We start from the raw sequence: 16617 nt of genomic DNA, 5'->3' as shown, positions 1-16617 counted from the left end.
TATTTATCACTTATCCACAGGATAGGTGATAAATATCTTTTTGTTGGGGTCCGACTGCTGGGACGGGCTTACCTTGCAGTTTCTGGGAGCCCCATAGAAATGAATGGAGCGGTGGCCATGCTTGCGCACTACCGCTCCATTCCTATGGGGCTCCCCGGAACGGCAAAGTAAGCCTGTTCTCGTGATTGGTGGGGGTTCCAGCGGTCTGACCCCCACCGATTAGATATCTTTCACCTGTCCTGTGGATAGGTGATAAATATGAATTATAGGAAAACTCCTTTAAGTAGGCCCGATCCTTTATATTGTCCTTCGGTTCAACAAGGAAAGCTCTAATTGGTTAAATATCCTGGTACTCCTTGACTTAATGGCAAAAATAGATGGGTGCAAGATGGGATGTATAGATGGGATCATAAAGTCTAAATTGAAACATTACTATCTATGAGAAATCCTAAGGTTCTTCATCAGATTCTATAAGGGATTGATCCTTATGTTTGCTTCTGAAGGCGGATCTGAACCAGGGTCAAAACTAGAAAATGGTGGGCCCATAGCAAACTTTTAAATGTTCCACGAGCATTTACCATGTCCAAGTTAGGGTAAGGGCACACACTTAGGCCGAGTCGCAGAAAAAAACGCACACATTCTCTGAGAGTACAACTCCCAGCATGTCCTAGCAAATTATCAGAGAATGCTAGGACAATGGTATCACACACGCTAGTAGCCATATAAGTAGAAAATGTAGAATGGGGGGATGGGAGGCATCAAACCCCAGACCAAACCTAACAGTAAATACAGATCCCAAGATCAGACCATAAAATTTATTTAGACCCCAGATCAGACCTTAAAATTTATTCACACCCAAGTCAATACCCCTAAATGTTCCGACCCCCAAAATTTATTAAGACCTCATGTCAAACCCCATAAATATGCTCTCTGTATTTATGACCATACCAATATGGGGAACAGAGCACTGATGCCAAAGTGTTGATCTACACCCTACGAAGAACCAACGGCAGTATTAAGGAAGCTTTTAAGAAGATTATTTTTTTGTACACAACCCTTATCTTCTAATCGACTACGAAATGATGAAACTGGTCAAATATGGATGTTCTACTGATATGAAGACAATGCATCTCATAGATGTCCTAATAACTCTGAAATAGTGAATGTAATTGCATTTAGTAAATGGGCCCTTGACATGCCAATGGAATGGGCTGGAATATTGCTTTATCATTTCTGCCCCTACCCTATGGTACCCTACTCAAACACTCAGTAGACCTACGAAGGGTCACATCAAATACTCTCTGCAGCTTGGGGATGGGGCTGATGTGCTCTAAGAGTTGAATGCATGTGTTGGATAAGATCAAGTGTGGTATCTGTTCTTATTAGTTATCAAAAGGCCATTGTGTAGAATGGATCTACATATGATGGTAGATCATAAGTGCTCGGTGACTGATGAGGGCTTAAAGGTGTCCTAGTGTCCTATAGGTGAAGCAGCCACCAAATCAATTCTAAAGGCCGGAGGTGCAGAAGTACTGCTGGAGTGTTGACCTCGACCTTCTAGCTTGGCTAAATATCAAGGAGGTGTGTGTGTGTGTGTGTGTGTGTGTGTGTGGCCATCAGGTTCCTCAACCCCCTGCAACTGGACACTTCCTTCTGGGGGAGCCAAACCTAGACTTGTAGCTCTGGAGGATGCTTGGGCAGAAGTCTAAGTAGACTCCAGAACACAAATGGTCAACCTAAGCTTCGGAGAAGTGTAGCCACTTTTCCTTGACCCTTGCATGGCCTTCTGTCCTGGAATGTTAGGGAATAGGTTGTGGCCTCTTTTACCTTTCAGAGAGGGCTTTCAATAGATTGCCTACTAGTTCACTTTTATCTATGATATTGTGTCTCATCCATTCATTGGGCATTACCTCGATTTCTTTAGACACATAACTGTACAGGATGGCTCGGATCTCCAGTTGCTCATTACGGACCACTGAATATGGAAGCCGAACATCGATGAAGAAGCTTTTCTTGACCAGCATTTCATAGGGTTTAGCCACGCAAATTCCTGTGGGACAACAAACAGTTGCTCTACTTGTATCAACACGTTGGACTTGGTTTAACATTCTTGATACATATGGCCATGTTTACATGGACCATCATTCACTTAAATTCTTCGAGAACTCTGGGCTGAATCCTATACTATTATATATACAGCCAAACCAACTTACTAATCCACTTTCGGCCCATATATATATATATATATATATATATATATATATATATATATATAGTAATCTATAGTAATGAGGACATATGGGAATTTGTTAGTGCCTCCACAATAGATGTGACACATGTACTGGGTTGGTATTTATTAATATGGACACCTCATTAGATTGTATCTAGTTATAGGGCTACCTCTATTAAGGATGTCAGGACCTCTACTATCTAACTAATAATGTGAAGGCGTTTAAAAGGGTTATCCACTTTGGACAATTATTTTTTGTTAGAAGTGTTCCCTGACGATAAGCATATCCCAGGATGTCCCGCTGCTAAAACCCTCAGTGATCAGGAGTGTGCGTAGGAGAATCCAGAAGCAGGTATTCAATTGCCCTGCAGTGCCACCACAGGTGAAACTAAGCATTACATGGTTCTCATTAAAATGAATCGACTGTGTGAATTATGGATGAATATGTTAGGTCCTCCAGAGCAAGAAAACTCTCTGTATCTTCTCTAGGATATAGCAGATGGATGAGGGTTCTGAACAGGGGACCCTCCACAGAATTTCCCTAATTCTTATTTGAAAATGGGTTCTCTACACCAGACAGCCCCTTAAATGATGTGGCCACGTCTTATGTTGATATATAGTCATGTCACCATGATATATTGTATAATGATGGGGGCACTTCTACTGACAGTTATCTAACGATGTGGGTTCCTCTACTAGTGGATATTGAGGTCAATTCTACTGGTTGTCATATAATGATGCCCTCAAATTTGGGGTAAATAACAGAATAGTCACACAAAAATTGGATGTCTTAAAGGGTAATTGGGGTTTACATCCATATTTAGCAAATGATGTAATATAAGTTAAACTCTTTCTACATCGCCTCTCAAATCCGTTCTTATTTGCATTTATTATAGACTTGGTCTATTTTTAAGATATTTACCTGATTTTGGAGAAATGCTGATTGCCAAAAATTCCCAGGTGGTGATTGACTCTGGCAAATTGGCATTAAAAATCTTTGATGAAAACCTGTGTAAGATAAAATAGAGAAGAAATGTGAGCTCAATGCAGAAATTATTGCCATAGATTTCAATTACCAGCAATGTAATATCTATGGACTGCCATACCTCATGTCTATGGCCGTCTAAAAGGACCATTTATATAATGGACTAAAGCTGTTCCTGGTACATGGGACCTAAAGAATACTAGTCCTTTTTCAATATATAATATCAGTGTTTGCTGGCTCCAGGTATATTTGGGTCCTTGAGTCGCATTTCGGGGGTCCTGCCTATATCATCTTGAGATTTACAAACATAGAGAAAGTTTACCAAGATCACCATAAGTCCTGCAAACCCAGAAGACCCTGGCATTTGCCCAGGTCCAACTGGTGGTGATGTCGGCCATGGTATCAGTGTCCATGATGTCGAAGCCTGCCAATCTCAAGAATGAAGAGCCTTCTGCATTCCAATAAACTCCATGTCTCTTCTTCTTCTTCTTCACTTGGAGATTTCTCTATCTCTTATGTTCATGGCTCAACCACGGATATCGGTGAGAATGACCGTCCCATTAATAATGAAAGACAGTGACCTGTCTACACTTGTGATGATGTTAGGGAGGACAGGGACAAGTGATAGGGGCAATGTCTTCGAGGAGAGAGGTCATATTTAATAATGGAAGGAGCCATTTTCTCAGCAGCACAGTTTATTTCAGGAGTGACTGTGCACCAGATTTCTTCTTGTTAGCAGTGCTCACAGTGAAAGTGTCTGCGAAGAGCCAGAGAGAACTGAATGGTTAGGAACCTGAGGCAGTAGCCTCATTTGCCCTCACTATACTTTTGGCAAGGCTGGGAGCAGCGTTCAAGATGGGAATGGATATTAATGGAAGGTCCACATAGTACAGCCCATATTTCCATTACTATAATTTTATGGAATTCTTACCCTTTCGAATCTGCTCTCGTGGGGAGAGTCTCCACCTTCCATAGCCAGCTCTCATAAAAAATGCTGCGAGAGTTGAAATGTTCCATCTGTTCATAGGAATCATCACTAGGGCTTTCTTTCTCTGATGCTGTGGACTCAATAACTTCGGAAGTACGATGTACTAAAAGGGGTCAAAGATAAGATGGAGAGACATCTCAGATCATAGAACAGTAATCAGAGATCAGAGACGTCACAGGTAGAACATCAGAAGGGATGACCTATATAGTATACAACTGTCTCCTCCAGTCCAGAGGATCATACGTTGCTCCATGGACAGAAGAAAAAATGGACACGGATGTAAACTGAGGGGAAAAGGACGAACAAGCAACCAATGAAGCTCATGTTACAATGATGAAGCTGTCTGTGCTAGTGTCCCTTCCAATACTATTTTACTCTCCTCATCTTCTTCTGACAATGAAGCCTATATGGGTTTTAGTTGTCTTATGACCTTTTTATATTAGTTTTCACATGTTCTTGTACAATATGATGGCTTTTCTGCCTTCTTTCCATCATGTTTAACCATAGGTTGTTGCCAGTTGTCCTTGGATATAGCCAAGGTCTCTAAGCGCAGCGTATAAAGACGAAGACTTGTGATGCCCAACCATGGAGTTTCCCTTGAATTGAGTTACTTTATGTGGATTATATAACATTCATGCCACTTCATGTTCTTTATTTATCAATTTTTATTTTCCATGGAACGTGGCATTACCTTCTATAGAACAGGACATTACTTTCTATGAAACCTGGCGTATTTGCACAATCAGTGGCCCATTCGTATGTAGGAGTCTTGGCCTAATTGTGAGTTAAAGAATGTGTTCCTCCAAAACTATGGCAATCCCTGAGTAAATGACCCATCTCAGCAACTGGTACAGATACCCTGTAATATCATGGTAGGGTCTGATCAAGATTGGTGGATGCCCTAAACATGCATTGGTGGGGGGTAGCTGCCTTTTCAGTTGTACTGCCATAATGCTTTCCAAATAATTGTGCCCCTACACTGCCCAAATAATACTTCTATTCAGTACCAAAAGAATAAAGAATCCAATAAACATGGTGCCAACATTATATTGCCATACAGAACCCATGGAGCAGCATCGAAAAAAATGGCACAACCATCAGATGTCAGATAACCTGTCGGAGTAGACTTGTCGAGGTTGGGATAGGGTAGTAGAGAACCCTAAATGGTGGAGGTCCCAAGTTATTTACTTCTGGCTATGCTATAATCCAGCCCCGATGATGTCATCCAGACCCCTTAACAACATCCTGTGGCAGAGAGTTCCATAGTGTGACTTCTCTTAGGGTAAAGATTTCCTTCTTATACACTGGTGCCGAAACTGAATACAATACTCCATGCATTAACGTACACATGGCTGAATAAATACATCAATATTAAACTAGTAATACTTACTAAACGAATTTACTCTCCTTACAATGTTTAGCTTTTTCTTGGCCACTTCGGGCTCAAAGATGGACTTGCAGCAAATCAGGAAAGCTGTGACACAGTCCTCGACCTCTAAGACAAACTCGGAACGCTTTTGACATGTGTAGCCCATGGGGTTTTCTCTCATCCCATCCACACAGCACTTCCGCAGGTGGGGATCCTGATACTCACGTGCTGGTGACGCAAAAGAGGATATAATTAGATTTTTTTTTGCATGTTTGCAATGCCTATTACCAGCGGTGTACGTAACAGAGATACAATTATCTGCCAAGGGTGCCCTTTACTGATTGCTTTTCTATCTATTTATAATGGGTCGTGAGAACCTGCACAGGGGGTTGCCACAGGTGCCTCAATGTTAGTAAAGATAGAAATAGAAAATATACTCGAGTCATTAATAAAAGGGATGAGGAACCAAGATTTCCCATCATGGGTGGTCAGGAGAGTGCTGGTGTCAAGTAGCTGCTGAAAGGCACCACATTTTTATCTTTGCTATTTGTCCCCGTCATCTGTATACATTACTGCCTGTCACCTCTTTTATCATCTGTCCTTTACATAGTGCCTAGTGCAGCACAAGAATGTGAAAAACCTCAAAGATCTTCTGTGGCCTCTTTTTTTTTTAAATACTAGAAAAATACCTTTATCAGCTTTTGCTCCAGGGGGCAGAGACCGTTTTCTTCTCTGAGGTACTTGACAGCTCAACTCTGTAGATAAAAAATTTGTGAAAAAAGTTAAAAGAAAAAAGCTTACAAACTACACTACAACACAGGCACTATTTTAAAGGGCTGATACTCCTTAAAGGGCATCTCTTCCATAAAGGCCTTCTCCCATCTCAGACATTTATAGCCACAAAGGAAAAGTTTTGATCGTATATATATATATATATATATATATATATATATATATATATATATATATACATACATATACAGTGAAGGAAATAAGTATTTGATCCCTTGCTGATTTTGTAAGTTTGCCCACTGTCAGACATGAACAGTCTAGAATTTTTAGGCTAGGTTAATTTTACCAGTGAGAGATAGATTATATAAAAAAAAAAAAGAAAATCACATAGTCAAAATGCTATATATTTATTTGCATTGTGCACAGAGAAATAAGTATTTGATCCCCTACCAACCATTAAGAGTTCAGCCTCCTCCGGACCAGTTACACGCTCCAAATCAACTTGGTGCCTGCATTAAAGACAGCTGTCTTACATGGTCACCTGTATAAAAGACTCCTGTCCACAGACTCAATTCATCAGTCTGACTCTAACCTCTACAACATGGGCAAGACCAAAGAGCTTTCTAAGGATGTCAGGGACAAGATCATAGACCTGCACAAGGCTGGAATGGGCTACAAAACCATAAGTAAGATGCTGGGTGAGAAGGAGACAACTGTTGGTGCAATAGTAAGAAAATGGAAGACATACAAAATGACTGTCAATCGACATCGATCTGGGGCTCCATGCAAAATCTCACCTCGTGGGGTATCCTTGATCCTGAGGAAGGTGAGAGCTCAGCCAAAAACTACACGGGGGGAACTTGTTAATGATCTCAAGGCAGCTGGGACCACAGTCACCAAGAAAACCATTGGTAACACATTACGCCGTAATGGATTAAAATCCTGCAGTGCCCGCAATGTCCCCCTGCTCAAGAAGGCACATGTACAGGCCCGTCTGAAGTTTGCAAATGAACATCTGGATGATTCTGAGAGTGATTGTGAGAAGGTGCTGTGGTCAGATGAGACTAAAATTGAGCTCTTTGGCATTAACTCAACTCGCCGTGTTGGGAGGAAGAGAAATGCTGCATATGACCCAAAGAACATCGTCCACACTGTCAAGCATGGAGGTGGAAACATTATGTTTTGGGGGTGTTTCTCTGCTAAGGGCACAGGACTACTTCACCGCATCAATGGGAGAATGGATGGAGCCATGTACCGTCAAATCCTGAGTGACAACCTCCTTCCCTCCACCAGGACATTAAAAATGGCTCGTGGCTGGGTCTTCCAGCACGACAATGACACGAAACATACAGCCAAGGCAACAAAGGAGTGGCTCAAAAAGAAGCACATTAAGGCCATGGAGTGGCCTAGCCAGTCTCCAGACCTTAATCCCATCGAAAACTTATGGAGGGAGCTGAAGATCCGAGTTGCCAAGCGACAGCCTCGAAATCTTAATGATTTACAGATGATCTGCAAAGAGGAGTGGGCCAAAATTCCATCTAACGTGTGTGCAAACCTCATCATCAACTACAAAAAACATCTGACTGCTGTGCTTGCCAACAAGGGTTTTGCCACCAAGTATTAAGTCTTGTTTGCCAAAGGAATCAAATACTTATTTCTCTGTGCACAATGCAAATAAATATATATCATTTTGACAATGTGATTTTCTTTTTTTTTTTTTTTATATAATCTATCTCTCACTGGTAAAATTAACCTAGCCTAAAAATTCTAGACTGTTCATGTCTTTGACAGTGGGCAAACTTACAAAATCAGCAAGGGATCAATACTTATTTCCTTCACTGTATATATACACAAACATCAAATCGTTTCTAAAATTTACTACTATCTAAGCTTAAAATCCAGAAAGCTTTTCTGTTCAGTAGAATCCTACTCCAATTTCCCCTTTTCCTTGGATTATTAACCTATTTAATACCAAAAAACCTGAAATGCTCCAGACTACTGTTATGAAACAGTCACTCTGGCGGCCCCGGAACCCTGTGAGCAGTACTGCCCTGTACGGGAGGACTTTCACACCACGGGATGATATTATGATGCAATCCCGATGTGGCATTGATAGGGAGGGGGTCCTACACGTGCATATTGGACCATGCACAACACCAACTTATTGATAATGCCTATCGTATACCCTGTTGACTAATAAAGTCGAACATCAAAACACTGTATCTTCATCATTAGATGCCCCCTGATGAATCCAGAGCTGACTTCTGGAGGAAACCTGTCAAGACAGGAATGACCTATTTTTAGTTAAGGAAGTTTTTAGGGCTTCTTTGAGTGAGGATTAAGGTTCCTATCGGAGCAGGTACCCTGTATTATAGGCAGTTTAGGGCAGCTACAGCCCTTCTGGGGCGTAATAAGGACAGTTACGTCCCACTCTTAGTCCCCATGCACACGACCGTATTTTCATCTATCCGTAAATACTGTCCGTAAATACGGATCTGTAGTCATCTGTATTTTATCCATATATACGGAACGTTATCCGCAAATACGGTTCGTAATGCATCCGTATTTGATCAATGTATACGGATACGTAAAAAAAAGAGGGAGGCTGCAAATGATGTCACCAACATGTTGCATAGCAACGCATCCGTAATCAGGGACGGTTTACAGATGCACATCCGTAGCCGCCCGTATTTACGGATGCGCCCATAGGCTTCTATGGGAGAGTCCGTGCCGTAATTACGGACATAGGACAGGTTCTATAACTTTTTCAGCACGGACACCCATTTGTAAAAATATGAAAAGGTGCCAGTGGACAATAGAAATGAATGGGTCTGTAATTACGGTCCGTAATTATGGATGAAAAATACGGTCAAGTGCATGGGGCCTTACTGTTTAAAACGGAACATTATCTTGTTGGAAATATTGGCGACCTGCAAAGACTCGTAAGAATTTTCCAACTTTTTGTGATACTATTTTACCTGTACGTTCACCATCTTTCTTCGTTGTGGGAGATAGTCCTTTTTTGTTTGGATTTTCTTGCGTATACATTTGCAACTAACACGTATGGTGTCATTCATATGAACATTTCATAGATATTTATGACAATAAAAGTAATCTTTTAAAGGTTCCACCCATTTTTGTTGATTGAGATCTGTAGTTCTTGGGAAAACGCTAGGGGTTTACGAAAAATAAATTCCTCCATATGAAATAAACATAATGGTGTGTGTGGGTATGTAAGGATGTACCTTGCTTAACTGGCAATTTTTCACCAAAATAATTCCAAAAAATTGGCTGTTTTAGAATGGGGCATGCCAGTAAACTTCACCTGGTTATTATTTATATAGTACATAAACTAAGGCACAGACGCCACAATTCCGCCCCAGACCAACAAGTGGTCGTCTATGTAACGTCCGTACCATACTATCAAATAAAATGGGATATTGTGTGCAAAAATTAAAGCAGAAGGGCAAATTGAAGTAGCGATTTACTGAACAGGAAATCTTTTTGGATTCTTAGCTTAAACAATAGACTTCCTAAAGGGTTATTTTTTTGGAATATTCTGATGTATGTATTAATGATCTAAGTTACCGTTTAGCTCCTATTCATTGATATATTTTTGTGTTGTTATTTTTGTGTACAAACCATTTTTATGTGTATAAGAGGGGAATTTCAGCAGGAAACATTTATGATTGGTTGGGATTTGTGGTGAGATTTAGTCACTTTTTGTAATAAATTAAAGGGTAGATGAACATATGGTTTGAGTACTGCCAGGTCTTGCCCCTTATCTGCCCTCAATTCTCTCAATGCTAGATTAGTACTACAGTCAGACGCGGTTACAAGTAGGTTAGGTATGCAACTTTTTTGAAGGAACCCTCCAGGAAGAACTGATACGCGTTATTATGCTTAGTGCATGGTCTAATGGGGGAGGTACATGACATAGGCGTTCTCTCTTTGGTTATCTTCGAATCCCTATGCCATGCACTTCTCAGGCTCGGCAATAGGCGTAACACAGTGTATCAGATTTACCTGGAGGGTTCTTTCCACAACATTTTTTTTTTCCAAACTTTACCTATTCGGGTTGGATTTGTAAGGCCCATGTTGGATTCCACTGAGAGACCAGCATCTGTAAAAACCCCTGCATTGTCCATGCCACCGCCTGAGGTACATCCAAGATCACTCTTCTCCACCTCCTCCCATACCTTAGGAGAAGTAAAAAATACAATGTGTTTTTCAAAATACAGTGTGTTCAGGTACAAATTTGCGAGTAGAAAGTTTTGTGATAACCAATACTGCAGCCATTAGATCTGTAATGGTACCGGACCAGGCTCTTGTAGGCAAGAGGTCTAATGTTAACCGCCCGCAAGGAAAATGGAGTAGAACAGATAACACAGTCCACTTTGTTTACTCAACTCCAACTGGTTTTACTTCTCAGAGGCAACGAGCTTAAGCGTATCGGTTCTCAAGCAGAGGTTCACACTTGGTTACACAGTTGTACAGGCTGGCAGTTGCGATAAATACTTTTATGTAACGGCAAAGCTCTATCTTTCTTGCTTTTTCTCATGCTGCCTGTCACGTCAGGCAGTTTCTCTCCGGTCATTGCCCTTCCACCTCAGTTCTCACTCATGGTTGCGGCACCAGCAGTCTCAGACCCACCGTCAGTTTCTCTCCCTCTCTGGGAAGCACACAGCACCCTTCTTGCGGTCAAGGACCAGCGGAAAATCCTACAGCCACAGCTAGTGACATATCAGTAACACTTGGCAGTGTCAGCAACACTCAGCTCAGCAACCCCGCTGGCAGGAAACCCCCCGTTTTCGTTGGCTCTAGAACTCCACCCACATACACGTGATCTCGCGTTCACCACGCCTCTTATCTACTTAGCCATGAGGCTTTGTATCCTAACACCAAGCATCATGGCATACAAGGGCGGTAATTCCTCGCCACCATATTGTTGACTGCCTGAAATAACCGCCAAACTTTTCAATGAATAGTTTCAAAATTAAACAATTTGTCACACGTTAAATAAATGTTGTCCGAATCCAATGATTTCAGCAGGACTAGACAATCATTTAATGTGTATGGCCTTGTCTTGACCCTGCCCTGACGGCAGATATCAGGGAGATAAGGATCGGGCCGTTGGATTTCAACATGCCCGGTACCTTTGATTGTAGGGAGGTAGGCCGTTGCTAGAGGTGTCTGGGAGTGGATTACTTCTTTATCTCTATTGAAAACACCTGCAAGCTCAGCTGAGACGGGGGGTCCGGAGGAATAGCTGTCGGCCGATGTGTTCCGCCGATAGCTATCTAAAATGTATGGCCAGCTTAATACAGAAGGTTTACACAGAGCTCTCAGTTTGTTTGTTCTTCTTTCCTGCCTGGAAAAATGTCAGTGAACAACATATTTATGTACATCTTTTACAACTACATGAGCATGGAAACATGCGTCCATGACTGTTCTCCTTGGGCACACCTTACAGATTCCCCATAGGCAATTCCACTCGATTTTCTAAGATATGCACTACTATAGACATGGGTGATGTATCCTTGAAAATCTAGGCAGATTCACATTTAGAGATTTATTGGTTGTCACCCAACTTTCTATGAAAGTATAAAATATTTGAGAAGGCTTTACATGTATTAGGGAATTTAGGAGCCTTCATCACCAGTGTTAGATGTCTAACCTTGTCCTGTGACATCCTATTCTTCTTGTTCAGAACGAATACGGCTTTGTCCACAGCCACCAGTCCAACATTGGCTCCAGGTTCTCCTGTTATTTTCATTGGCACAACGGTTCCTGGTTGAGGATCTAGGACTATTTTGCTTGGATCCGGAGATAAGTCAAGCTGCAGGAAAGGACAAATGAAACCTACATTTAATTATCTTACAATAAATTAATCACATACCTCGATGTTTATTCCCATATTACTTGCTGATTTGGTTGTCTACCTACTCCTACTTTCATGAACCAAAACAATCTGTTATGCCCATGGGCGCAGGCCATCAGGCTCACTCACCTCCTGGCGCCCGCAGCCATGGAACTGTGAGCGCTGGTCGAACTGTTGTGGAACAATGAGGCCCTGGTGGCTACATTCTGGCAGGGACTGTCTCCTAAGATTAAGGACGAGCTTGCCGCCCGAGATCTACCGTCTACCCTGGATGACCTCATCCTTCTGGCCGCCCGGATTGATATAAGGATCCGAGAACAGCTCCAAGAAGCTTGTCAGGAGGGAGGTCTTCTAGTCCGGTCCCTAGTATGCAGCAACCCCTGCTGTCCTCCAATGCCGATCCTCCTATTGTGTCGGTAAGGACGGACCAGTTTAAGCTATCTACCAAGGAGAGACAATGCAGACGCATCTCGGGACTCTGTCTATATTGCGGCCTTGGAGGCCATCTTGTGCGTCTGTGTCCCCAAATGCCTCAGAGCCTAGGGTTGGTGGGAGAGACAACCTTGGGTAAAGAAGGACTTTCGTCTAAATTGTCCATTCCCGTGACCATAGTGTCCGGCGAGAAAACGCATCGGGTCTCTGCATATCTGAACTCTGGATCCGCTGCTAATTTCATTCGTAGAGACCTGGTGGATCTTCTTCAATTGCCCACTACCTCTCTGGAGAGGCCGTTAATGGTTGCATCTGTAAATGAACTACCTCTGCCAGACACAGTTATAGCTGTGACCAAGCCGCTAAGGCTACAAGTAAGAGCCCTCCACTCCAAGCTCCTCTCATTCTTTTTCCTGCCCAAGGCCGTTAACCCCGTGCTGCTGGGTCTGCCTTGGCTCTGATTACATGCCCCAGTCCTGGACTGGAATTCTGGAGAGGTTCTCCAGTGGGGCTCCGAGTGTCTCAACCGTTGCCTGGTACAGATTTGTTTGGCTCAGCCTCCTTTGCCTCGGTCCTTGGCAGGATTGCCTGGTTATTATTCTGCATTTGCGGACGTCTTCAGCAAGAAAGAGGCGAAGATGCTGCCCTCACACCGGGCGTATGACTGTCTTATCAACCTAGTCCCTGGTGCTTCCCTTCCCCGTGGTAGGGTATATCATCTCTCCTTGCCAGAGACTCTGTCCATGTCCGCCTATGTTAAAGAGAACTTGGAGAGGGGCTTCATATGGAAGTCTTCCTTCCCGGCAGTAGCCAGGTTCTTCTTCGTCAAGAAAAAGGATGGTTCTCTGCATCCTTGCATCGACTACCGGGGTCTCAACCAGATCACGGTAAGAAATAGGTATCCGGTGCCATTGATCTCTGAACTGTTTGATCATATATGTGGTGCCAAGATTTTTTCTAAACTAGACCTGCGTGGGGCTTACAACCTAATCCGGATTTGCCAGGGTGACGAATGGGAGACTGCATTTAACACCTGTGACGGACACTATGAATATCTAGTAATGCCCTTCGGCCTGTGTAATGCTCCCGCAGTCTTCCAGGAGTTCGTTAATGACATCTTCCGCATCCTCCTCTATGTTTGTGTTGTGGACTGTCTTGATGACATCTTGATTTTTTCTCCAGATCCAATGACTCATCGGAGACATGTTCGTCATGTTTTGCTACGGTTTATCGGATAATCGCCTGTACGCCAAGTTGGAGAAGTGTGTATTTAAGAAAGATGCTCTACCCTTCCTGGGCTACATCATCTCGAATCAAGGTCTCAAGATGGATCCTGAAAAGGTAAAGTCTGGAATGGCCACGCCCTCGAGGCTTGAGGGCCATACAGCGCTTCCTGGCATTCGCCAATTTCTACAGATAGTTCATTCCAAACTTCTCCTCACTGACATCTTCTATCTCTAACCTCACCAAGAAAGGCATGAACGCCAAGGTGTGGACTCCAGAAGCAGAGACCGCATTTAATAGCCTGAAGAGTGCATTCACATCAGCCTCTATCCTCCATCATCCAGATGTTTCTCGACAGTTTTCGTTGGAGATGTACGCCTCATCTGTCGGTGCTGGTGCACTCTTGTTCCAGAGAGGTTCCAAGGGCAAGTTAATGGTATGTGGCTATTACTCTAAGCTCTTCTCTTCCGCAGAACGCAACTACTCGATTGGGGATCGGGAGTTACTGGCCATCAAATTGGCTCTGGAGGAGTGGAGACATCTATTAGAGGGCACAGTTCATCCCATCTCGATATTTACGGACCACAAAAACCTCACTTATCTCCAGAGTGCCCTCGTCAGGCCAGGTGGTCACTGTTCTTTGCCTGGTTCTAGTTTGAGCTCCACTACCGTCCGGCCGACAAGAATGTGAGGGCCGATGCCTTGTCCAGGTCATTCGAGACAGAGGACACTACGGAGTCTCCACAGAGTATCATTAACCCATTCTGCATCATCCCTGTCAACCCTCTGCAAGTTAGAGACTTTCCCCCGGGGAGGACTTTTGTGCATCTGTCAGACAGAAGAAGAATCCTCCGCTGGGAACACAGTTCCAAATTGGCAGGTCACGTATGACCCGAGACCTGATCGCTCGTCAGTTCTGGTGGCCCACGCTGCCCAAAGACATAATGGACTTTGTCTCCTCCTGCACGGTGTGCGCAGCAAATAAGGTTGCCCACTCCAAACTGGCAGGCCTGCTCCAGCCGTTGCCTGTGTCCCATGCCCCTTGGCAACATATTGCTATGTACTTTGTCACAGACCTGACTCTCTCGGCTGGTTGCAGTGCGGTCTGGGTGGTGGTGGACCGATTCTCCAAAATGGCTCATTTCGTTCCACTGACCGGCCTGCCGTCTGCTTCCCGACTGGCCAATCTCTTCGTCCAACACATCTTCCGCCTGCACGGCTTGCCTCTACATATTGTGTCGGATCGGGGGGGTTCAGTTCACTCGAAGTTCTGGAGAGCCCTCTGCGTACTCCTCGGTGTGAAGTTGGACTTTTCCTCTGCCTACCTACCCAGTCCAATGGTCAAGTCGAGAGAATAAACCAGATTATTGACAACTATCTACGACACTTCATCTTCAGGCAGCATGATGACTGGGTGCAGCTGCTTCCCTGGGCTGAGTTCTCCTACAATAACCATACTAGTGAGTCCACCGCTGAGTCCATTCTTCATTATCTACGATCAACACCCTCGTATAACTCTTCCTGTTTCCACTACGTCCCAGTTGCCTGCAGCTGACTCTGCATTCAGGGACTTTCTACAGATCTCGCAGCAGACTCGATCTTCTAATCTGCTGGCGGTCGACCGCATGAAGAGAAAGGCAGACACAAGAAGACGAGTGCCTCCCCAGTTACTTCCAGGTACTAAGGTCTGGCTGTCCTCTAGGAATATCCGGCTGAGGGTGCCATCGTAGTTTGCTCCCAGGTTCCTTGGACCCTTCGAGATTTTGCAACAAATCAACCCTGTTTCCTACACGCTTCGGCTGCCTCCTACCCTTAAGATCCTAAACTCCTTCCATGTCTCCCTGCTGAAGCCAGTGATCTTGAACCGCTACTCCAAGACATTCCTACTCCTGCAGTGGCTCAACAGAGACTTTTGAGGTAAAGGAGATCCTGGAGACCAAGAGAATGGGTGGAAGAACCTTTTATTTGGTGGATTGGAAGGGGTTTGGTCCTGAAGAGAGGTCCTGGGAGCCAGAAGAGAACCTCAATGCCCCTATTCTCCTGAAGAAGTTTCTCTCTCGTTCTGGACTCAAGAGGAGGGGGCGTAAGAGGGGGATACTGTCATGCCCATGGCCGCGGGCCATCAGGTTCACCCACCTCCTGACGCCTGCAGCCATGGAAGTGTGAGCGCTTGTCCCCATAAGGAGACGCCAGCGCTCACTTCCGCTTCTCCGGGCTGGGTCCCGTAGGGTGCGCGAGCACGGTCATGCCTGCTCTTAAAGGGCCAGCGTGCACCTGAAATTAGTACTAAATTAGCCAATGAGCACCATGGACTATAATAAGTGCCCAGACCCTTCCTGCAATGCCTGTGCGTTGTTGTCGTACCCAGAGTTTGTCTAAGCAAATGGTCTCCTAGTGTTTCCCAGTTCCCAGTGATTCCCATTCCTTTACCTGTATCCTGTATCCCGTGCTATCCTGGTTAAATGCCATGTTGAGCTGAAGTCGTGCTGTGCTGTATAACACGCCTGTCCTGCTACACCACGCCTGACGTCTGCCTGATGCCTAGTCCCAGCCGAGCCTGTCTCACTACTGTCCGAGCTGCCACAGGTACACTATACGAACTATAGACTGTGACCTGCATCCTGTTGGCCAGCTGCCATACCATCAAGGCAGTATGGCCCAGTGGGTCCACATACGCAACGTGACACGATCATTCAATAAGGTATTGAGTCATCTGCAAGGGGTTTATATATCACAGTAAAAGCCCATGCTGCTGCTATAGGGCTCTTAGAGAGAG

At 44.0% G+C, this 16617-nt stretch overlaps 1 protein-coding gene across 1 annotated transcript in view; it reads right to left on the bottom strand.

Moving 5' to 3' along the window:
- The window catches only part of LOC142750236 (A.superbus venom factor 1-like), an 88673-nt gene that overhangs the window by 31311 nt on the left and 40745 nt on the right, over positions 1-16617 (bottom strand). Inside the window, exons 14-20 of the mRNA XM_075859178.1 lie at positions 11982-12143; positions 10374-10503; positions 6262-6327; positions 5594-5800; positions 4147-4306; positions 3153-3238; positions 1911-2050 (exon numbers count right to left, since the gene is read on the bottom strand). Coding sequence (XP_075715293.1) covers positions 1911-2050; positions 3153-3238; positions 4147-4306; positions 5594-5800; positions 6262-6327; positions 10374-10503; positions 11982-12143 — 951 coding nt within the window. The remainder of the gene's footprint in view (positions 1-1910; positions 2051-3152; positions 3239-4146; positions 4307-5593; positions 5801-6261; positions 6328-10373; positions 10504-11981; positions 12144-16617) is intronic.

This window comes from Rhinoderma darwinii, chromosome 3 (genome assembly GCF_050947455.1).
Source record: "Rhinoderma darwinii isolate aRhiDar2 chromosome 3, aRhiDar2.hap1, whole genome shotgun sequence".
In the NCBI taxonomy this organism is placed as follows: Eukaryota; Metazoa; Chordata; class Amphibia; order Anura; family Rhinodermatidae; genus Rhinoderma; species Rhinoderma darwinii.
Note: the sequence above shows the minus strand (reverse complement) of the source record. Positions and strands in the feature narration are given on the sequence as shown.